Raw genomic sequence first — 19,759 nt, 5'->3', positions numbered from 1 at the left:
ATACTGTAAACTGGATTGACTGTTTTGTGGATGAAGATATTAAATATCCTATGTAGACAGCTAAATTATGAATTCATTTAAGATGAAAATTTAAAACTTGAGCATGGTGTATCCCTTGACTACCAAGGACTTGCTCTTAAACATGAGTTTGATGCACTGATCTGATGCAGAAGAAATTTGATTCAAAGAACAGAAGGGGAAAATATTTTTAAGCAGGAAAAGTATGTTAATACGTGACTGCAGTTTGCAACACTTGTATGAATCGAGGTAGGGTGGGTGCATTAACTGATTGTTGCAAATGAAATATATTCCGGATAAATAATTGTAATTGCAAAGCATAATTTTTAATGTGACACAAAGCAAATTTTAGTAGAAATCCACGTGCAAGGCAAAGTGCAATCAGTGAGAAGCAATCCTCCATCCATCCCCAGTGGGTGAACATCTTGAAACTGCACAGTAGGAATAATTCAGCAGGAGGCTGCTGTAAAATGTATTTTCTAGAATTGTAATGCATCAAATAATTTGGTCAAGCAATTACACACATTCATTCCACCTGCATTAGAGAAATGCCACTAAAAATCATACTTATGAATCTAAAACAAATGCCACCTGTTTTGAGGGTAAACTGATAATTATGCATTTCAAATTACTATACAAAGTGCAGCTTTTATCAATTAAATACATATGAGTGCTATGCAAATAAGTTTTTTTAATTCCTCCAAGACTATACGGTGGGGCAGGACATTATGTAAATTGCACAGTAGTTCTAGGAATAGAAAAGGATATTCCATTTACAAAAGTGAAAAATTGGTAACTAAACAGATCAACATAATACATCAATGGGAAGGGTCTCCTCCACCCCTGTCAGGCGGCTTTCTGTTTGCTGATTGTGGGTTACTCCGAGAGAACCGCTTGAGATCACCCTCAACTCACTAGAATTGTCCAGTAATCAAAGAGGAAAAATCTCCTTTCCTGTTCGAAGGCTAAGGCCATTTTTCAAAACTGGATCTTCAGCTTCTTATTAAATAAAATTGCCCTCCCTCTCGGACAATAAATCATGAAACACTTCTTTGAAAACCTTATATCACAGTTCCAGAATAAGTTGCCCTCACATTTAATCACTCGTTATGTTAACAGATACCCAAGGCTGAACATTTAGAGCAACGCTGAAGATGAAAGTACAATTTGATACGGCAGTGTAGAGTAGATACAGTGATTTCAAATGGGAATCTGAAGGTTATTTGGGTGGGGGTGGATTTCTGGTCTGACTTATTTTTGACGAAACACAATTCTGCAGAGGCTGGAAATCTGAAACAAAAACAGAAGTGGCGGGAACGCTACTCAGCAGGTCAGGCAGCATCTGTGCAGAAAGGAAAGTGAGTCAACGTTTCACGTCCACAACCCTTCATCAGAACTGTTGAAAAACATTGACACTTTTTTTTCTCCATAGATACTGCCTGACCTGCTGAGTGTTCCCAGCGCCTTCTGTTTTTGACTTATTTTTGATGCTGCCCTTCTCATCACTGTTTTACATTTGTGTACACATTTTTTTCTCTCTGTTTGAATTGGCTCAGGGTCAAGCATCCTTCCTTAAGAAATCTGGGCAGATAACTCTATTTAGCACCACCCTAACCAGCTCTCGACTGTGCTGGAGCAGACTTTGCCATCAGATCTCAAATTCACCTTCACAAAGGACAGGCGCTCCTCACAACGGTCCCTTACAATCACGGATGAGCCAGGAATGGTAGGTGGGGGAATTGGAGTGAGTGCATTTGTTATGTTAAGGAAAATGGGGGAATTGGACTGTAGTGCAATTGGATGTTAAAGTGTCATGGTGGGTGTTCCTTGGCATCAATTGATCCAAAAGGGTTTGTTTCTCACAAATTCCCACTTCTACCCTCCTTCATTTGATACAATTTTAACACAATTCCAAAGCATTATATAAAAAAAATACAATATTCAAGTGAACATTCAAGCCCTTTTTTTACTTATACAAGCGTTTGGACATTAGAGAGGAGTTCTGGCTTCAGTATGCTGGTATGATTCTGCCCGGCAGCCTCCAGATCGGCTAGAATCTCTGCGTCCCACGTCAAGGTCAGCAATGCAGCAGGAACCTAAAACAGAAAGAACAACTTGTGAAACTGGAATCTGGGTGGGTGTCGGAGGGAACAAGTATCAGCTATGGAATGACAATCAAGCAATCAGATGCTATTGACCAGCCTTCAGAAATGAGGAAAGTTCCTCTGAATTTCTCACGCACTTCCCTCAATGGCTCAATGGGTTTATCCATTGACAATATCTGAACCATACACATTGCTCTTACCAACGAGTGACTCTCCTCCGGGGTGGGGGGGAGAGAGGTATGTGGGGTCTCCTTGGAGCTGAACTGGCTTCAAGGTGACATGTTTGGTAACAGAATGTCAGGAATCAAGTCCACCCTCTGGCAATCTCGATAGTCCGAGACCTGAGCCAGATGGGTCCGCAGTACTCCAGGGCACTGCTGAGGACAGCACAGCAGCCTGGCTCATCGGCAGGACTTGGAAGGGCAGACCAGTCACTGGGGGCAGGGAATCATTCCATTCAACTCCTCTTAACCCTACATAACAGGGTGGGGGATAGGGTTGAGATTAAACAAAAGTCAGTCAAGGTTCTGGTGTTCCTGCTGGTAGTGCACACACGGAGATGTCAGGAATAAACAGGTTAGAGCTTCGCTGCAGTCAGACATTAACAACAGATGAAGTGGAGGAGGCGAGTGACGTGCAGAATCGTACCCCAGCAGGTACCAACCACTTCAAGAGAAAATTGAGAAGGAAAAAAAACAATTGAGTAGAAAAAAGTAACTGGGAAAAGCGGCACCACAAAGTCGCAGAATTTCTGACGATATTTACCAATCCCACTTCATTAAATAATGAGTCGTCATCTTTCAATTTGTGTCCTCCAGGAGCGACCAGCTGAAACGGCATCCAGTCATTCATCAGTGTACTGCTGATAAACGCCCGAAGAGCTGAAACTCGCTCTCGTGCATAGAATGTCCCTAAAGAGAAGAAAAGTACACATTACACCGTTCTGACGATTCTCATTGACCCAAGTTGTGAAGTAAACTGAAGCCAAAGTAAGGTTTGACTTGCCTGTTCCAGCCCACTGCAGAGCTAATATTTGAACTCAGTTTAACAACAGCTTGTAATAATAATACTAATCCCTGCATTTGATAGAGCCTTATCACGTCTTTGAGCTGTCTCAAAGCGCTTCACAGAATATACTGTAAAGTGAATTGACTATATATTTGTGGGTGAAACGTGGCAGCCAATTGCGCACAGCAGCGTCCCACAAACAGTCGTGGATTGAAGTAACCACAATTTTTTTTAATAAGGAATTAATACCCTTGGAAAAGCGATCCGCCAATCGGCTAACAACTGGTTCCTATTTGTATTTATTTAGTGTCTTTCACATAGTATCAACTTCTCGAATCAGATATTGAAGGCATTATTACTGACATATGCAAACATGACCCAGATGGCACTGAATTTGGTCAGGACCAGGACCAGATTGGCTGTGGACACCACCTGAATGCAATGGGACTGTGGATTGTAGATCACACATCACTGAAGCCCCTTGTGCAAGTGGAGACTGTTCCCAAGTACTGACATAGTAAAAGTAAGAGTAGTAAAAAAAAGTCTTTCCAATTAATCACATTAGTTCAATATTCAGATTCAAAGCGCTTTGAGACGTCCGGCGTGGAGGGCGCTATATAAATCCAAGTTGTAGTAGTAGTTGTACATTGAGAAACCCCAAGTTTGATCTCCTGTCAATGCTGATCTTAGTCTAACCAGCAGGGAAGGGGGGGGGGGGGAAGGGGGCAAAGAAAGCAACCTTAAGTTCCCATTCTGGTCACTGTCCATCCTCATCTTACTTGAGGAATGGCCTCTTGAATGGAGAGCACACAGTGACTTGAAAGAATTCCTTTAAAGAAGGAAAAGGAATCACCTTCCTCCAGGGGGATAAGGAGCAAAAATTGGGTGAGAAAACCAAATGCATGACTGAATATCTACATACTGAGGTGAAAACTCCTTCAAACTCTAGAGAAAGAGACGCCTAAATTTGTGAGCTCAAGTCTCTCAATGTTACCTTGTAAAATGTATCCATCCGGCAATCTGACACGTAAGAGGGTGTAGTTATATTTCTTGAGTTCCCGCTGCTCGTTCCTTTCCCTCATAGCCTTGGTTCTCAGCATTGAATTCCTTTCCACTGCATCGGATCTACCATCAGACACAAATTAATGCATTAGTGCTAAGAGGTGCAACCCAATAACTTTCCTCAAATTGGTTCGAAGCTGACAAACAATCTAGATTTGTAATAATAATAATAATAATTCTTGCATTTGATATAGCGCTTTTCACGTCTTCTAGACATCCCAAAGCGCTTCACAGAATATACTGTAAAATGAATTAACTGTATATTTATGGGCCTTTTATGTATATTTGTAGCCTTTGCTGCTGAATTTGCCAACTCGCTCAGCAACTGTGGTGAGAGTGTGGATAAATCCTGACAAGCAGGGTCTACAACAAACATCTCAAGCAATGTAATGGGCAGCCTATCCATCGAAGAGATATCGACAAGGCTACCACCCTCTTTAACTAGTTTCCTACAACATGCGGTTCATTGTATAGTAAACCTCACATAAGTCGTATCAGTTGAGACCATACATTTAATATGACTTATGCAAAGTATGAGCTATGTCAAACAGAGAATCTAAACTCTTGGATTTGGGCAGATGTACAACTTGGGCGATTATACAGATCAGCGAGAGATTTGCAAGTGAGAGACCTGAGTTCAATTCCAGGCAGAGGGCGAAACCTTGGCCAAGTTTCCTCCACACAGAGCCTAATAATAATCCCTCCAAAAACCAAAAACAATAATAAATTGGTCATTTTCAATCCATGACTGTTTGTGGGACATTGCTGTGCGCAATTGGCTGCCGCGTTCACCCACAAATATACAGTCAATTCACTTTAGTGTGTTCTGTGAAGCGCTTTGGGACGTCCTCCCGACGTGAAAAGCGCTATATCAAATGCAAGGATTATTATAATAATTATTATTATCATCATCAGAACTTATGCAAGTTTTACTGTATAAAGAACTTTGCTCAATTCCGTGGTGTACATTGGGACTGCAAACAATATCTCTGCTCCCGAGGCTCCAAAATCCACCCCCCACAGCAAAAAAAACAAAAACTAGGGCAATTCCTCAACCATTTGTGGAAGATTTTTCTAGAGTTGACTATGGGCACCAGCAATAGGTGACTCCAACTGAGCCGCACCTCATCTGTTGCTCCCGCTTGACCTCCTCGGCTGTCAGGTTATAGAAGTCATCGGGTAACTCGAATCTCGCCGCCTGGGGAGTCGGACGGAAAACTTTGATCCGACGATCCAACTGCAGCCGGAGGGGCTCAGCGTTTAATAAGTCGTCTTTGTACTGTCTCAGCTGCTCAAGAGTTGCCAGAAACTTCTCATTCAGTACGTAAAAATCATCTTCGTGATCTGCAAAAGGTATCCATAGTTTACTTTTTGTCATCAAACCAACAGTTGGTGTACAAATGGAACAAAATCTACAACTTAGCCACTTGACTGAATCTCTCTCCTCTAGTTCAGCAAAGCTTTTTAACAGCCATGAAGATCTCCCGAATTCTGGTAGAGACACAAATGTCTCTGTCAGGACAGCAGTGGTCCTGGAGTCCAGAGTGGGAGGCAGAGAGGTGGAGTTGGGTGTCAATCACATACATGTGGAAGTTGACTCCATGTCTGCAGCCCCACAAGAAGCTAAAAAAGATATCGTACAGGTGGAAGCGATCAGATACTCACAGGACACAGATTGGGAAGACTAGATATGGAGAGGAGTATTTTTTTCCTTTTTAAGATAATTATTTAGGAGAATACAGAGATGACTGCGTGATCCACACAGGGAATTGTCACTCTTTCCAAAGCTGGTGCCACTTGACTGCTGTGTTGGGATATTCCTATTTGCACACACGCATTAGTGAGAATTGGAGGTTGCTGATGGGGTGTGTGATTGTGTGAGGAGCTCACTGAATTGCGATACAATCTATTTGAACGCCACGAATGATTCAACATTACCTTGTCCTGGAAGTTGAAAGGTTTTCCTTTCAAATCCAATTGACTGCAGAAATTCATGCGTCCCTTCCAGTTCAGATATCCTCTCCTGCAGAGTAACAAAACGATGGCTTACATGTCAAACCTCATTCCTCAATTTCAATTTAGAAGCAATTTAAAAAAAACTCAACGTTAAGTAAGAATGAATCCGCACCTGAAACACCTTGTTTTGCAATTTTATTTTTCTGTATTTCTCTTCAGTCGGGTTATTGCAGATGTTGTCAATGTACCTGAAAATAAATCCAGTTTTTATTTCTTACAGGTTACATTCAATGTGGTTCAGGGAATGTTAGAAAAAAATATGAGCCTTAAGCCTGTTTGAGCTCACCCCCCCCCCAACCACCCCATCTATAATAATAATAATCCTCTCATTTGATACCTTATCACGTAGTTGAGACATCTCAAAGCGCTTCACGGAATATATTGTAAAGTGAATTGACTACTTGTGGGCAAAACTGAGCAGGTAATTGTGCACAGCAGTGTCCCAAAGGCAGTAGTGGATTTAAAAATCCACGAATGCCTTTGGGACACTGGATTTAGGACTCCAGTCGATTTGTCTATGTCCTCAACACAGCAAAGTGTCCACAAGCAAAATAGGGCGATTTGGTTTGAAAGTTCGGCAAAAATTATACTAAGTGCATTGAATGATGTTTCTGAACTACTTACTTGGCCAGAGTCTCACATGCGATCTTTACTTTCTCCTTGTCCTTGTTAAACGTGTGAATCATCATAATGGAGGAGCCGATGGGATCATCAACTAATCTCTAGATTAAAAGAATTTAATCCATTAGCAAGGCAGTCACACAGCCTGCCCACAGTCTGCAACCGGCTTCATTGGCAAACCGCATAATGTGAAATAGAAACCTGAGATAATAATAATCCTTGCATTTGCTATCGCACCTTATCATGTCGTTGCGATGTCTCAAAGTCCTTTACAGAATATACTGTAAATTAAATTGACTGTATATTTGTGGGTGAAACGCAGCAGCCAATTGTGCACAGCAGTGTCCCACAATCAGTTGTGGATTGATGACCAATTTTTTTTAAGGGATTATTACCCCTGGAAAGCAATCCACCAATTGACAACCAAGTTCCTACTTACTACTAGGTACACAACAACAACAAGATTCCATTTAGAGAGCGCCTTTCACCTCGGGAGGACGTCCCAAGGCGCTGTACAGTTGGGTCAGGACCCGAGCATTGGGGGGGAAATGGTCAGGGGGAGGGGAGGGAAGGGAGGGAGTGAGGAGGGGGTAGAGAGTCGAGAGGGGAGCTGAAGGCACGGTCAAAGAGAAAGGTCTTAAGACTGGCCTTGAAGGAGGAAAGAGAGGAAGCGGCGAAGGCACTGGGGGATGGAGTTCCTGAGCCTCGGGGCTGAAGGCCCGGCCACCGATGAGAGGGTGGTTGGGGCGGGGGATGTGGAGCAGACCGGAGCCAGAGGAACGGAGGGTACAGGCAGGTAAGTAGGGGGATAGTAGGTCAGAGAGGTAGGAGGGAGCGAGGACGTGAATCGCCTTGTAGGTGAGGATGAGGAACTTGAATTCAAGAGGCGTGTGGAGTAAGGAAACTTGCCTAAGGTTTCACCCCGCCCGAGAATCGAACCCGGGTCCTCTCACTTGCGAAGCGAGTGCTCTAACCACTACACTACAGCCAGTTTGACGTTAGATCTTGCATCAAAATATCCATTCTTTCCTGCTCCTTCTGGTAATTCTAGAACCAGTTATCGCACACCAATTGATGAGCAGTTTATTGGGGTGGGGGCGGAATAGGAGAATAAGTATAGCTATTTTGGAGACAGGCAGTGAAAGAGTGACTAATGGAAAGAAATGTATTTCATTATTTGAGTGAACATCACTTTGAGTGTACATCAAAGGAACAGTTTGGAAATAATTGTAACCCAGGGAGTGGCAACTTCACCAGACAGAAGAAAAAAGGGTGCATTGCATAATAATATTTTTGCATTTGATACAGCATCAACTTGTGGAGTCTTGTAGCTCAGTGGTTAGAGCACTCGCTTTGCAAGTGAGAGACCTGAGTTCAATTCCAGGCAGAGGGCGAAACCTTGGGCAAGTTTCCTTACTCCACACAGAGCCTAATAATAATCCCTCCAAAACAAAAACAATAATAAATTGGTCATTTTCAATCTACGACTGTTTGTGGGACATTGCTGTGCGCAATTGGCTGCCGCGTTCACCCACAAATATACAGTCAATTCACTTTACAGTGTGTTGTGTGAAGCGCTTTGGGACGTCCTCAAATGCAAGGATTATTATTATTACTGGATCTGGTCTTAATTCAACCGAGATAGTTTCAGCTATCAACAAAGTGCTATTTGAATATTTACCGGAGGAGTCATAAGTTCCAAACACCCAAATGCTAACTTTTTCTTCTTATTCCTCACACCTTTTTTCTGTTTGAGCGCTGGCCGTTTGCCTCCGCCCTTACACCTCATATGGTGTGTAGGGTCTCCTCCCACCTCACCACTACTCATCTTTTACTGGTAGTCAAGGGACAGGATTTACTGTAAAGTGTAGTGGCTGTGGATTTTTGTAGGTGAATTTGCACAAAGCCAATAACATGACCAACAGCATCATGGCTCAGCAACAAAAGATACTGTGAGGTCATCAGATAATCTCCCCCACACCCCTCGCTGCATAACATACACACCCTGTCCCCACCAATTCACACACACACACCTCCATTCTCCTCCCCATACACGCACACCCCATAACTCTTTACCACTTTCTGTTTGCCTGAAGAAGGTTTCTCTGAACATCTTAGCCAACAAACCCTCAGGTAAAATTGGTGGTACCTCGTGGCTGCTTGTGGGACATGGTTTTGTGCAAATTCACATACAAAAATCCACAGCCACTGCACTTTATAGTAAATCTTGTGAAGTGTTTTGAGACGTCCTCCTATATCAAATGCGAGGGTGCTTATTATTTCTAGCGGTTATTATTTTAAATATTTTAGGAAAATATTTCAACATCTGTACGGATTTAAAAGAGCCTTCATTTTATTTATTTAAATGAATTAATCATTTTAATAAATTATGAATCAAAGCTTTGTTCATGCAAGATACAAGTCCAAAGTCATGAGCTTCTCTTCCATGCCCCTGAATAAAGGAGAGAGAACGAAAGGTGAACACAGTCAACGTGGAATGAATGAGAGGTCAGAATTTTTAATATTGGCCTCACAGTCCATGCTGCCAAACAATAACATTGCAGTGAATTGGAACATAACAATTACTCCATTCTTTCAGGCATTTATACCTGACACGAATTCCTCTGAACGATTAATACAAAAATGAAAAAAAACTGAAGAATTATAAATCGGTAGTTTAGACCAATTTTGTGTCCATTTTGGTTACTCTGCTCTAGGAAGGATGTCAGGGCCATAGCAAAAGTGTAGAGGAAATTTATTAGGATGATCCTGGATAAGAGTGATTTGACATATAAGCAGAAAGCTGAGGGGAGACCTGATCCAAGGTCTTTAACATGATGAGTTACTCCGCCATTGCCTCACCCCTCAGGCTGCCGAAACCCTCATCAACACATTCGTCACCTCAAGGCTTGATTACAGGAACTCCCTCCTCATTGACCAAAGGCGCGGTCGAAAAGAAAGGTCTTCAGCAGAGACCTGAAAATGGGAAGGGAGTGAGGAAGGCAGTTCCAGAGCCTCAGGGCATATGGCTGAAGGCACGGCCGCCGAGGGTGGAGCGGAGGACTTGGGGGACGAGGAGGAGGCCAGACCCGTGGAAAGAAGGCAACGGGTACTGTTTTGAGGAGAAAGGAGGTCAGAGAGATAGGGGGGTGCAGAGGAGTGCAGGGATTTCAATACAAAGGTGAGGATCTTGAAATCCTCAGATACCCAGCATTCGGTTTGTCCTATTGTAATTCCCCGCCGGTCTGTAGATTTCCCAGCGCTTCACACAGTCAAGGTTTGCGGGAATTAGGATACAGGTCAGGGACCCGTTGTATAAACCAACAGTTTGATGAGACTTGCAAGATTTCTGTTTAATACCCCGGGTACAAACGAATACATCATCAGAGACGTGAAGAATGACCATGGGAAGGGCAGCGAGAACACAATTTCATGTACATTCTTCCAGCGCCTTTCACGCCGGGAGGACATCTCAAAGTGTTCACAATGCTGAACGGGCACCTGAGCCTGGGAGTGGTGAGAGCCAAGGGCGGTATGGGGAATAATAAATAATAATCATCATCTTTGCATTTGGTAAAGAGCCTTATTATGGCCTCGAGAGGTCTCAAAGTACTTCACAGATTATACTGTACAGTGTGTATTTGGGCAAAGATGACCAAACTTCACAAATAATTACCGTCAAAGAAGTACGTTTTGAGATGGACCTTAAGAAAATATACCTGAAAACCTTCAGATGGGAATGGAAAGGGTGAAAATGAACAGTGAGCTAAAGAAGCTGTATCCACTCCAGCCTCGCACCAAAATAATTTTCACAAATAATAATCCTTACATTTTGATATAGTGCTTTTCAAGTCTTTCAGACTTCTCAAAGCGCTTCACAGAATATACTGTAAAGTGAATTGACTGTATATTTGTGGGCGAAGCTTTATTTCAGAACTTAACATGAACAAAGGCCTTTGAATCACCACATTGTAATGTAACAGATAATAATAAAATCTTGCATTATTACGTCGTTGAGACATCATCTTAAAGCGCTTCACAGGATATACTGTAAAGTGTAGTAGCTCTGTATTTTGTGGGCGAAACTCCACAATAACTGCATCTAAAAGCACCAGTTATACATACGACTTACCGTAAGTAAAGCCTCCTTAATATGAGCCTCCCTTTCGGTTTTATGTACAGAGATGGCTGTTAAAGGGCAGATAAAGTACACACCATTGACCGAGAGATCAGTGCGACATTCCCTGTTACTGTTGCTGGATGCCTAGGATCACAAGAAAGAGGTTTCAGAGCATTGGTACTTTTCAAACTGTAAAAATACCTGGAAGATCATGGTAGTTAATTCACGTTTTTGAGAACTGGGAAAGAGCAAGATGCAGATACAAGCTTCAAATCAGGCATTACGTTTAGCATTGGTCAATTCTGAGTAGTTTTGTGCTTTTGATTCAAACCCACTATAGATTAAGTCCTTGAGGTGAAAGGGACAGTGTTCCTTTCAATGCCCTGTGTTATGTCTCGCCCATGTCCGTGTATATGGAACTGAATTGTTTCTCGGTGATATCACAAATTAATTTGGTCCCCAACATTCAATACGGTCACAGAGGCATGATGTGTTTCTGCTACATGTGTTGGTCTGTATCTCCCACGTCTAATAGACAGACCCGCTCACCGATATGAAGATGGTACAATAAGTAGAAACAATTGTAAATATAAATGAAGTGACAAAATTTATAACAATTAAATAGGAATAGAGATTTAGGACTAACTTTTTTTATATAGTTTTATATAGTTGATCACTACATTGAAATGTCTCTAAGTGCTTCACAAGTACTTATGTGTCAGCCATTTATGCCAGCACACAAACAATAATAATAATAATCCTTGTATTTGATATAGCGCCTTATCGCGCCTTCTAGACGTCTCAAAGGGCTTCACAGAGTATACTGGGAAGTGAATTGACTGTATATTTGTGGGAGAAACGCTGCAGCCAATTGCGCACAACAGTATCCCACAAACAGTCATGAATTGAGTGACTACATTACTATTTTTTTTAGGCATTTTATCCCCAGAAAAGCGATCCGCCAATCGAGTAACAACCAGGTTCTTACTGACTGCTGGGTAAACAGCGGCATGTGGAGTAAGGAAACCTGCCCAACATTTCACCCTGCCGGGAATCAAACCCAGGTCTCCCGCTTGTGAGGCGAGTGCTCTAACCACTGAGCTACAGGACTCCACTGACAGGACTCAAATGACAAAGATTGTTGGCCAGGTCACCGGGATAAGCTCCATTCTCTTTTCGAATTGTGTCATGGGAATGTCCACTTCAACAAGCAGATGTTCGGTTAACGTCTCATCCAACAATCTGCACACCTCCAGAACTGGAGTGTCCGCCGAGACTATGAGCTCAAATCCTGATGTGAGGCTTGACTAAAACTACAGTACACAGCTTTTTTAAAATCATGCGGAAGACTTGCAGCACTTAATATTGAAGACATTAGCACAGTATTCACCTGACTGTTCTGAGATCTAGCTTCATTGTGTGCAGCACTGCTCTTCTTTACTGTAATAAAACAAAAGATAAAATAATTTTGTTAGCAATTCATTTTGAACAATTGAGTTGGTCGGAATGAACAATCTCGTGCAGTAATCTTGTGTTGCTGGTTTCAGGGGAGGGAGATGGCCTTTGATTTGTCACTTTCATGTATAAATGAGTTTTATACTATCAGTGGAATCTCAGATGTATAAGGGTGTATAGTGTTTACAGTTCAAAATCCTTGTCCTTGCCTTCAAAGCCCTCCACTGACTTCCACCTTACCTCTGTGACCTGCTAACTCCGTACAGACCTGCCCGCTCCCTCCGCTCAGTGGTCTCTGGTCTGTTCCATGTCCCCGTTCAGTCCCCGCCCCACCTTTGGCGGTCGGGCCTTCAGCCTCCCTGTCCCCCCCAGTCTTTGGAACTCCATCCCACAATCCCTTCACCTCGCCCCCTCCCTGGCCTCCTTCAAGACCCATTTCAAGACCGCGCCTTCGTTCACCCTCCTACCCCCACCCTCCCTGCTCTCCACCCCTTCCTGATCTCAACCCCTAGCTCGATGCAAATCCCTGCCTGTCTAGCGTCTTGGGACGTCCTCCCGATGTGACAAGTGCTGTGTAAATGTAATTGTTTGCTGTAGTTTTCACTGTGCAAGTGTAGAAATGGCTGAGTGTGTGAGGAGAGTCACACGTACCGTCCATCTTCAAGCTGCTGGGCCCAGGAGATCCTCGCGCTCGGTGCTGGTTGATGTCCAGTCTGGTCATAGCAGCAGCGGCTGCCATCTGAGCCTCCTCAGCAGGCCCCTTGCGAGGCTTTTCGGGGGCCTTGGCTTTGATTTCCACGGGTTTCGGGCTGGCGGGTGCAACAGAAACAAGAAAAATTTAAGTTCGGGATTTCAGATACTTCGAAAGGTGCCTCTGCAGGTTTGTACCAGAAGCATTTTTAGTGTCTACAAAAAATATTGAACAGTACACACAGGCATTGCTGCTTTTGCAAAAGGGCACTGAAACACTGACCGTGTCTAACCAGCATCTGATGTAGTGCCTTACTACATTGGGCCATCTGAGATGCTTCACGGTAATTACTGTTAAGTGTAGTGACTGTGTATTTGTAGACAATTCTCTCTGTAATAAAATTTTCTCTGGTAAGGTCACGCCTTCCTGGGTTGTCAAGAGGAGATTTCTGCCCTGGAAAGGAGAACGATGTTTCTCTGCCCAGCCCCCACTCCCTTCCCTCACCTGCTCACCCAGACACATGGAATGCTGTTCAGACATTCACATCTGGGGATGTCATTTGATGAAGTGTCAAATCTGAAATTGATGTATGCAATTGGCTGCCACGAAAATATAGAGTCAATTCACTGTGTAGCATATTCCATGAAGCACATTGAGACCTCTCAACGACATGATAAGGTGCTATATCTAATGCAAGGATTATTATTATTATAAATGTTCACCAATCTGGATGCTGGTTTTACCTGCTGTGCATTTCCAGCATTTTCTGCTTTCATTTCAGATTGCCACCATCCACAGGGCTTTCTCTCTAGGAATTCCTCTAGGGCTTTCTCTCCTGATTGTGGACAATTGAGAAGACGTTCGATCGAGACAACAGACTGGACACAACAAACTGCTCAAATCCCAAGTGGAAGACGTGGAGATAATCCAACCCACATCAGCAGGATGTAACTCACAAGTTACATTATTTTTGTGCATCGCTATTGCTGCCAGCTTAATTATCACACTGGGGGTTGAAATGATGATGCACGTGATCCCTTATGATGACACCCTATGTCATCCCTAAGTTTACTGTACAGACCAGAATAACATATTCGACTAAAAAGTCAGTCAGCACTTAGAGGCAGTGGCAAAAAGTAGGTTTCCTTCTAGGAAGGTGGGAATGAGATACTTAGATTCAAACGTCTGCACAACAAGAATAGATTTGGTTCTAGATTCTTTAAAAAGATTTGGTTTACAAACCTCCCTGAATTTATAACTAACTTTAGGAGCCATTGGAGGTGCGGAGAAGGTAAACGGGTGGGGGGGGTTAAGGGGGAGTAAGGAAGTCCAATATTACAAGGGAAGAAGTGAATGTTCAACAAACAAAACAGGGTATTGTTAGAATACGCTTAAACTAGGGTTTTTACTGGGTCATCAGGTGAAATGCTGTGTCCGCCTCTACAGGGATAAAGCAATGCATTTCTTCCCCCATTAAAATCATTTTAAACTGAAATAATCATGGTTAGGATTGCATGGGCTGGGAAATGGACTTAGATGAGTCAATTGTGGGAGCTGAGTGTCTGCAAGGAGCACTCACACAAGTTAGATGAAAACAATATGCCCTTTGACACGATTGCACCAGTGTAACATTTCTAATAGAGGTGGGAGGGGAGCAATTATTAGGAACAGAACAATTAAGGACAGTCCTTTCACCTCTGGAAAATGGGTTCCCTTCCAGCCCAAACCGATCAAACGAGCAGATTGTTTGTTTGTTTTACACAGCTTAAGTGCAATGAGAAGGTCTCATATCTCAAGACACTCCCAAGTGGGCACAAGAGCGCAAAAAAAAACTCAATACCCTACTTGGGAGCAGGAAATAGTTTAAAAATGATGCGCAACTTTCCGAAATGAAAATTGTGATAATTGCTGAACTCCTAATGGCAAAGAACAGTCTCGGTGGTAATGCCTTCCATCTGAGCCAACCAACCCACAAGGGCAACACGGTAACGTGTCGTGGAGGTACAGACCTGGAACCTAGTGGATTTCAGGAGGATTGCGGAAACAAAGGAAAGATTCAAAGCATTACCTGAATGCGTAACTTATAATTGTCACCTAAAGTTAAATCTGCCCAGTTTATATTAATGTTTCTGGTTTAAGTATGCAAGTTAGAACTTCAATTCCTTACCATCAATGAGGAAATTCCCAACTTCTCAGTGACAAGCTAGTTGTGAGAGTACAGTATTAAAATCTCTCTCAATGATCCATCATCGCAGATTGGTTTTCAATAGATTACAATACAATTTATATAGCACCTTTCACATCAAAAATGCACATCGCCACTGTCTCACACCGCAGGCCGCTGAAACGCTCATACACGCATTCAGAACATCCAGCCTCGCCAATTCAAACTCTCTGCTTGTCGGCCTCCCCAACTCCTCCCTCCATAGGCTACCGATCATCCAGAACTCTGCAACCCGTGTCCTCTCCCGCACTACGTTCCGTGACCCTATCACCCCCATCCTCGCCTGACTCCACTGGCTTCCCATCACACAGAGGATACAGTTCAAGATCCTGGTCCTCATCTTCAAAGCTCTCCATGGTCTTGCTCCACCCTACCTCTGCGACCTCCTAACCCACTACCAACCTGCTCTCTCCCTACTCAGCGAGCTCTGGCCTGCTTCATGTCCGCCTCGCCCGCCCCACCATTCGCAGGTGGACCTTCAGCCACTCTGCCCCCACCCTCTGGACCTCCATCCCGCAGTCCCTCCGCCTCGCCCCCTTCCCTCCTTCAAGGCCCATCTCAAGATCCTCCTCTTCAACTGTGCCTTCGGTCATCCTCCTTCTCCCCCCTAACCCCCACCTTCCCCGATCCTGACCCCCAACTTGGGTCCGAAACACTGATTGTCCATCACCTTGGGACGCTTTCCCAACGTTAAAGGCGCTTTACAAATGTAATTTTGTTGTTGTTGTTTCCAGCACTCTGGACAGAGCCCTGAGGGACGCGGCACAAGACGTTGCGGGGGCTAGAGAAGCCGTTTGTGGAATTGAAGTGGAGATGGTGTGAGAGGTAGGATCTGAACCAGTCAAGGATAGAACCACGAAGGTTGAGGTGAGAGGCGAAGCGGTGGAGGAGGATAGAGTGGTCAATGGTATCGAAGGCAGCAGTGAGGTCAAGGAGGATGAGAAAGCAGAGGGAGGCCTGGTCGCAGATGGACAAAATATAATTTGTCATTTTGACCGAAGCTGTTTCTGTGCTGTGGGCGGCACAGAATGGAAACCCGAATGGAAGATTGAAAGTGCTTTATTGAGACAGTGTGGATCACAGAGCGAGATGGGAAGGCGGAATGTTGACTGAAAGCACAGTCATAGGTTTTTAGAAAGGCTTTGAAGACCGGGACAGAGGGTACAAGGCAAAACTATTTTTGGAGAGAATTCCAGAGAGAATGGGGGTATGCCAGGTCCCACACACTGGAAGGCATCAGTGGATTAGGCATGAATAGATTTCTGAAATGCAGTATAATGCATTCTACTCTGTCTTAGCCTGGCACGCACTCTTGCTCTCACACACAAACCAAATCACAATTTTACCTCTGGGCACTCACCCCAGCAATCACAGGCTCAATTCCCAACCTGTATTTTTTTGATCAGCCAAATGTCTGACTCTTGCGGAATCCCATCACCATGCTTAAAGAGTATCCAGGGCAGGTTGATTTTTTTTGCCCACGAAATACACAGTCACTACACTTTATAGTATATTCTGTAAAGCACTTTGAGGTGTGATAAAGCACTGTATCAAATGCAAGGATTATTATAATATTATTATATTATACATACCGAGTTCCACATTTGTATGAAATCTGCACATGGAAATGTCCTCGTCTCTGAAATGGAAGGCGCTCTCTCTCTCTCCCTGGAGGGATGTCCCCTGCTTACCTAATTCCGAAACGTATTAGGCCCGGGTTGGCAAGAGCCAAGGTTTGGGGACCCCCCAGAGTGTGTGTTGGGGTAACTGCTGGAGTCTAACCGGCTAAAACCGCACAGCTTGGCCATTGAGAGCGCTGTCTGGCCAAGCTTTCCCGATGCTTGTCCAGCTGAGACCACCCTACCCGTTAGGGCTTTGGCTTAACAGGAGCCTAGTGGTTAAGAGTTCCTGCTCCCTAACTTGTTGTTGCTAAGATCCACCCCAAACCGCTATAATCTTATTTGGACATGTCAATCCCTATAAACCGTGTAACTAAATAAAGCCACAGGCTTTAAGGCGAGGCCTTATTAAACATTAACCTGGTTTATTGGGAGGGAATTTAATTACCAGAACTGTCTGATAAATAGATAGTACTTTAATACTATTCCATCATTTGTGTATTCACCAATAAACGTTGCGTTAATAACCTAAATCCGACACTCTGCTGTTACTATATAGATATATAGGGAGTGACACATAATATTGGGCTACTTTTGGGCTACAAAAGAATTGTCATTTCTGGCCATCCTGATTCCCCCACTCTCTCTCCCCCCCACTCCCTCTCTCCCTCCCACTCCTTCACTCCCCCTCCCCCCACTCCTCCACTCCCTCACTCACTCCCATTCCCCCTCCCCCCACTCTCCCCCATTCCCCCTCCCCCACTCTCCCCATTCCCCCTCCCCCATTCCCCCTCCCCCCACTCTCCCCCTCCCCCACTCTCCCCCATTCCCCCTCCCCCCACTCTCCCCATTCCCCTCCCCCCACTCTCCCCCATTCCCCCTCCCCCCACTCTCCCCCATTCCCCCTCCCCCACTCTCCCCCATTCCCCTCCCCCCACTCTCCCCCATTCCCCTCCCCCCACTCTCCCCCATTCCCCCTCCCCCCACTCTCCCCCATTCCCCCTCCCCCCACTCTCCCCATTCCCCCTCCCCCCACTCTCCCCCATTCCCCCTCCCCCCATTCCCCCCCCCCATTCCCCTCCCCCCACTCTCCCCCATTCCCCCTCCCCCACTCTCCCCCCCCATTCCCCCCCCCATTCCCCCTCCCCCACTCTCCCCCCCCCCCCACTCTCCCTCCCCTCTCCCCCCCACCTGTTACCTGGGCTCCACGTTCAGCGCGTGGCCCTGACCCGCGGACTTGAACTTTATGTCGCGCTTCAGGTCCCCGAAGAACTTCTTCATGTTGTCGCTGTCGACACTGTCGGCGGCGGCTCCGACCGCCCCCCCACCGGCCCCACCGTGTTTACAGCCCCGGCCGGAAGTGCGTCACACTCTCCCCCTCCCCCCCGCGCCCCACCGCGCTGGTGCCCGGAAACGACCCCATTCAGCGCCGCACCGGCTGCTGCCAAGGCAACCAGAGGCCGCACAGCCTGGGAGGGTGTGGGGGGGGGGGGGGGCTGACAGGAGGGTCTGGGGGGGGCTGACAGGACGATCTGGGGGGGCTGACAGGAGGGTCTGGGGGGGGCTGACAGGACGATCTGGGGGGGCTGACAGGAGGGTCTCGGGGGGCTGACAGGAAGGTCGGGGGGGGGGCTGATAGGAGGGTCAGGGGTGGGGTGACAGGAGGGTCGGGGGTGGGGTGACAGGAGGGTCGGGGGTGGGGTGACAGGAGGGTCGGGGGGCTGACAGGAGGGTGTGAGGGCTAACAGCCTGGAGTTTTTTTTGAGGGTGTGGGGGCTGACAGGAGGGTCTGGGGGGGTGGGTCTAACAGTCTGGATGGGGAGGGGGCTGACAGGAGAATGTGAGGGCTGATAGCCTGTGTATGAAGGCTATTATTATTATTATAATTATATAGAGTGCACTGGAATGCACTGTCTGGGAGCAGATTCAATAATAACTTTTAAAAGGGAATTTGGTATACAGTGCACTTGAAAATATATATATTTTTTTACAAGGCTATGGGGAAAGAGCAGAGGAGTGGGACTAATTGGGTAGTTCTTCCAAATGCTGGTTATCATATACAACAGGAGCCTCCTGTTCTGCCGAGCCTCATATGTCTCGGTTGAAGTTGTGCAGCCTGCGGACCTCCCCCCCTCCCCTCCATCTTATTCCTCTGACAGCTAAATTTCTGTGGAGCGTCCCTCCGTGGAGAGTGTAAAGATTCCATACCAAGCACAATAACATTTCTATGTGCAAGTACAATAGATACGTGGATACTCTTAGACATGGCGATGGGTTTCAGCATCTATCAGACAACCGGCTGACCCAAAAGAAATGGAAAACAGGCCAAGACGGCCTCAGGTATGATCCTGTTATGTACTGCATTCCCTAACCTCAGCTGGGGGCAATAGTAGAAGCTCTACAGTTAAGCTCAGTGCCTCTGGGTGCAAGTAAAAAAAAATCCTGCCTGCCTTCCAATAACTACAACTGAAAAACGCATTTTGGCGGATCTTGGATGTGAATGGCATGTGCAGAAAAAATACCAGCAGAGACCTGATGATCTGAATGACCTGTTATTGTGTGCTGTACTTATAATCCTTGCATTGGGACTCCCAAAGCCCTTCGCAGTATATACCATAAAGTGCAGTGACTGTATTTGTTTTATGTAACCGACAATTTACACATAGTAATGTCCACAAACAATCATAATGTGAATGAGCAATTTTTTGGGGAGTACTCTTTGGTGGCACTCCAAGAGAAACTCCCTTCTTCTTTTGAATAGTGCCATGGGATTTTTAACAACCATATGAAATGACAGATAAGTCTCGGATTTTCATGTTT

At 45.1% G+C, this 19,759-nt stretch overlaps 1 protein-coding gene across 1 annotated transcript; it reads right to left on the bottom strand.

Annotated features, from left to right (window-relative positions):
* Positions 1 to 322: 322 nt before the first annotated feature.
* ubxn6 (UBX domain protein 6) lies at positions 323 to 18,289 on the bottom strand. The gene is made up of 11 exons (XM_042342790.1): positions 18,138 to 18,289; positions 13,057 to 13,214; positions 12,341 to 12,390; positions 10,963 to 11,094; positions 6,834 to 6,931; positions 6,322 to 6,397; positions 6,132 to 6,216; positions 5,318 to 5,537; positions 4,126 to 4,256; positions 2,889 to 3,034; positions 323 to 2,114 (listed from the first exon to the last, which is right to left on the bottom strand). Exons 1-11 carry the CDS (start codon positions 18,218 to 18,220, stop codon positions 1,989 to 1,991), a joined length of 1,305 nt encoding a protein of 434 aa, XP_042198724.1. The 5' UTR covers positions 18,221 to 18,289; the 3' UTR covers positions 323 to 1,988.
* Between the last annotated feature and the right edge of the window lie 1,470 nt (positions 18,290 to 19,759).

The sequence above is a fragment of the Callorhinchus milii genome, unplaced genomic scaffold, assembly GCF_018977255.1.
Source record: "Callorhinchus milii isolate IMCB2004 unplaced genomic scaffold, IMCB_Cmil_1.0 Scaffold21, whole genome shotgun sequence".
Taxonomy (NCBI): domain Eukaryota; kingdom Metazoa; phylum Chordata; class Chondrichthyes; order Chimaeriformes; family Callorhinchidae; genus Callorhinchus; species Callorhinchus milii.
The sequence above is the reverse complement of the archived record's forward strand: the minus strand, read 5'-3'. Positions and strand labels throughout refer to the sequence as shown.

What these genes read in the sequence shown, in the direction of transcription:
- ubxn6 (XM_042342790.1), bottom strand. Translation starts at nt 18,220, where the DNA reads ATGAAGAAGTTCTTCGGGGACCTGAAGCGCGACATAAAGTTCAAGTCC. An exon ending in CTTTCAACTTCCAGGACAAG is followed by an intron (nt 5,538 to 6,131) that starts GTAATGTTGAAT and finishes TACCTTTTGCAG; the next exon opens with ATCACGAAGATGATTTTTAC. An exon ending in GGATGGATACATTTTACAAG is followed by an intron (nt 3,035 to 4,125) that starts GTAACATTGAGA and finishes TCTTCTCTTTAG; the next exon opens with GGACATTCTATGCACGAGAG.